We start from the raw sequence: 3400 nt of genomic DNA on the forward strand, positions 1-3400 counted from the left end.
CATAATTAATGAGATATTGTTAAATTACATGCATAACCATATATTTTCAGAAAACTTGTAATGCAAAAACATATTGTCTCTACATAAATAATAAACTAGCAAAGTTTCATAAGAATATCAAGGAGTTAAATTTTTTTACCCTATTCACCCGTTCTATGTTGCCTATGGAGGCCAGTTTTAGGCCGCAAATGCTAATTAGCAGGTTTAAAACTAAAAAATCAGCTAAGTAAATATGATATTCAGAATCAGCTCCAAAAATTAGGCAGAATACCCTCTTTGCCAGTGTTTTCTCACATTTGACCCTCAAGTGATAGTAGTCCCAGTCTTAATTATGCATTATATAAATGATGATGTCATCTAAGTGTGAAAATGGATCGTGAAAATTTGAAGACAAAAAAAATCTTGTTCCTTAGACTCTATACTAGCAAAATATGCAAAAAAATCAATTTTTACAAGAAAATCCAGCGGAATTACACAAGACACCGTACTAGAGAGAGATTTATTACACTCAGCACTAAATAACTAAATTTAGCCAGAAGGGCTAAATGGTTCCCCCCGTTGTTGAACATTTGTACTGATGTTCTGAGGAGCAGATGAGGATGTTACACTCTCTAACATAGCAAAAAATTGCAGTTTTGATACACAGTAGGCCTGCAATGTAGGATTTTTTCGTAAGGGAGATGTTTTAACAGTGACCAACTATAAACCATTAAATATCTAGAGGGGGCTGAGACAGCTTTCATTCACCCTGTAATGAGTCATTTAACCATCATAGTGATTACAAAGCTGATGACATAAACATAAAACAGCATTAAAAAACCCAAGTTTCATGGGAATGAACATGTTCCATGGGAATGTGTTTAAATGTCCACTGAAATGTATGCAAATGCCCTATGCATAAGCAAAGCATTTGTAATTAGAGCTGAAAATTGCAATCTCAAAAGTTATTTGTATCCTGCAATGTAGTAGGCCTATGTTTTTGTTGGTTTGCCACACACTGATCTGATTCCATGATTTTGTAGAGGGTAGCAGCAAAGATGGGCTACACACAGAGGAGGAGGAGGAGGAGCCAGCAGCAGGAGCAGATAGGCCTATTATGACAGCAAAACAGCAAGTTATTAGAAGGACAAGAACAGTTGAACTGAAAAAAACAGCAAGTGATGCCAAAGACTAGTGCAGGAAGATAGTGTGAGAAAGACAGAGAAACACCAGTAATTGATGAACCATAAGCAACTGATGAGAGCACAGAGAGTGATGAAGATGAGAACAGCTAGTGATGAGGACAACAGAACACAATAGCAAGAGGTGATCATGATCTGTTTTCTCTCTCTCTCTCTCTCTGTGTGTGAGTGTGTGTGTGCAATCCCATTTTAACAGCAAACATGTTATTGTCTTTTTGGTAGATCTCTGGCATAGATCAAACAACAAAAGAGCAGTCAGGTGATGGAGAGAGAAGGGAGATCAACAGAAGGAGGTGCAGAACATTTGCTTAATGATACACAACCTCACACTTAAACGTGTATGTACCTAGTAATTCAATAATAAATAATTTGGGCAGTCTAATGTAGTCTGTTGTCTACTATAATAACACCTTTTATGTACTGTACTGTAAAAAAAAAATCCTCAGCTAATCTTTACATTTACATCCGGTCCAGCTGGGCTAAGCCCAGGTTGTCCTTAAAGTCTAGAAACGCCCCTGTGAGGAACCACACCTCGTAAAACGTCATCATAACACAACAAAGACTTCCTTCTTTTTCCCCTTCCCCTCTACACATATTGCCAGTTTCATGGACTAATACGGAGGCCCTTAAAGGAAAAAAAGTTTCTCATTCGTAAAGGATAGTTTCTTGACTAAACATGGAGATGATTTTCACCCTTTCAGACTGGCACTATAAGCTGAATGCATGTACAGTAAACTGGTCCCTTCAATTTGATAGTTCAGTGTATTTAAAACGTTTATTTATTATTTTCCCATTTATTTTCCAGAGGAGAGACATCATGCACACCTGCTCTGTAGTCTGCACAAGAGGAAACTCGAGCTCTTCTGTCAAGAGGATCAACAGCTTGTGTGTCTCAAGTGTCAAGACTCAAAATTACACCAAGGTCACAAATTCAGTCCTATTAGTGAAGCAGCAGTTAATGCTAAGGTAAGCTCTTTGGCCATGCACTAATGTTATTAGAACTCAAGGGAACGTATACACAACACATCCATGTTGACTAACTTTCCTTCACCTTCATTTCATTGACTGGTGTTTGTTAATGCTGCAAATTCAGTTTAACCCCCTTTCACTACTGTGGTGATAACAGAAATGTGTTAATGTTTATGACTCACCTAGAAGCATAAGCACATGCTCATACATAAACACTGGACACACATACTGTTTTTTAGTTATGACCCCAACACTGGACACACACATACTGTTTTTTAGTTATGACCCCAACACTGCACACACATACATGTCCATACAGGACATGTAAATGTAAAGATTAGCTGAGGATTTTCATCATATAGTTTTAAACTATATGATGAAAAGACAACTTCTCTTTCATATGAACAGACAACACACAAACACATGGAATGTTTCAGTGCCTTTCCCTGACTTTGAAAAGCAGAGGGCTGTACATCTGTTATAATAAGACACAGACAGACACTCCATTTAATATTAATTTGATCCATTCAGGAGGATCTCAGGGTCAAACTGCAGGAGAAGCTGCAGGCCTCTGAGAAGGCTAAAGACCAGTGTTATGAAACAGCTGCATATATCAAGGTGAGTGGGATTTAGTGTGATGCCAACCTACAGCAACATGTCTCTCAATTTCAATAGAATGCTAAAAACATATTTGTTGAGATATCTTATGTTGATGGTATCCAGACTCAAACGAAAGACACAGAGAAGCAGATCAAGGAGGAGTTTGAGAAGCTTCACCAGTTTCTACGAGATGAAGAGGCAGCCAGGATAGCTGCACTGAGGGAGGAAGAGGAGCAGAAGAGTCAGATGATGAAGGAGAAGATTGAGAAGATGAGCAGAGATCTCATCTCTTTCAGACACAATCAGAGCCGTAGAACAGGAGATGAGAGCTGATGACATCACATTCCTGCAGGTAAAAAGAAAATTGTTTTTTTTGTTTTCCATAGAAAGAATATAAAACTTTCATATTGGATACATTTGTAGAAGTACTTAGTATTTATTTATTTATTTATTTATTTGTCCGTTTGTTTGTTTGTGTGTGTTTGGGATGAACTTTGGCACACATATGGGCAGGGTTATATAGAGGGTTTAACAAATTTAGGTAATTTACTTATTTGTTAATGCAGAAATAACTGCCATTTTTTCATACATTTTCACCATTTTTATTTTCCAGAACTACAAGAGCACAGAGAAAAGGTGAGTGATCTGCC

The 3400-nt window shown here is 37.5% G+C and overlaps 1 protein-coding gene across 1 annotated transcript; it reads left to right on the forward strand.

Moving 5' to 3' along the window:
• Nucleotides 1-2681: 2681 nt before the first annotated feature.
• LOC125290790 (E3 ubiquitin-protein ligase TRIM35-like) lies at nucleotides 2682-3083 on the forward strand (the record flags this gene model as incomplete). Its single annotated transcript, XM_048237277.1, has 2 exons — nucleotides 2682-2768; nucleotides 2874-3083. Coding segments are annotated over 2 exons (297 nt in total), but the record flags the coding sequence as incomplete, so codon positions are not given.
• Nucleotides 3084-3400: the final 317 nt, after the last annotated feature.

The sequence above is a fragment of the Alosa alosa genome, unplaced genomic scaffold, assembly GCF_017589495.1.
Source record: "Alosa alosa isolate M-15738 ecotype Scorff River unplaced genomic scaffold, AALO_Geno_1.1 AALO_1.0_unplaced_9, whole genome shotgun sequence".
In the NCBI taxonomy this organism is placed as follows: Eukaryota; Metazoa; Chordata; class Actinopteri; order Clupeiformes; family Clupeidae; genus Alosa; species Alosa alosa.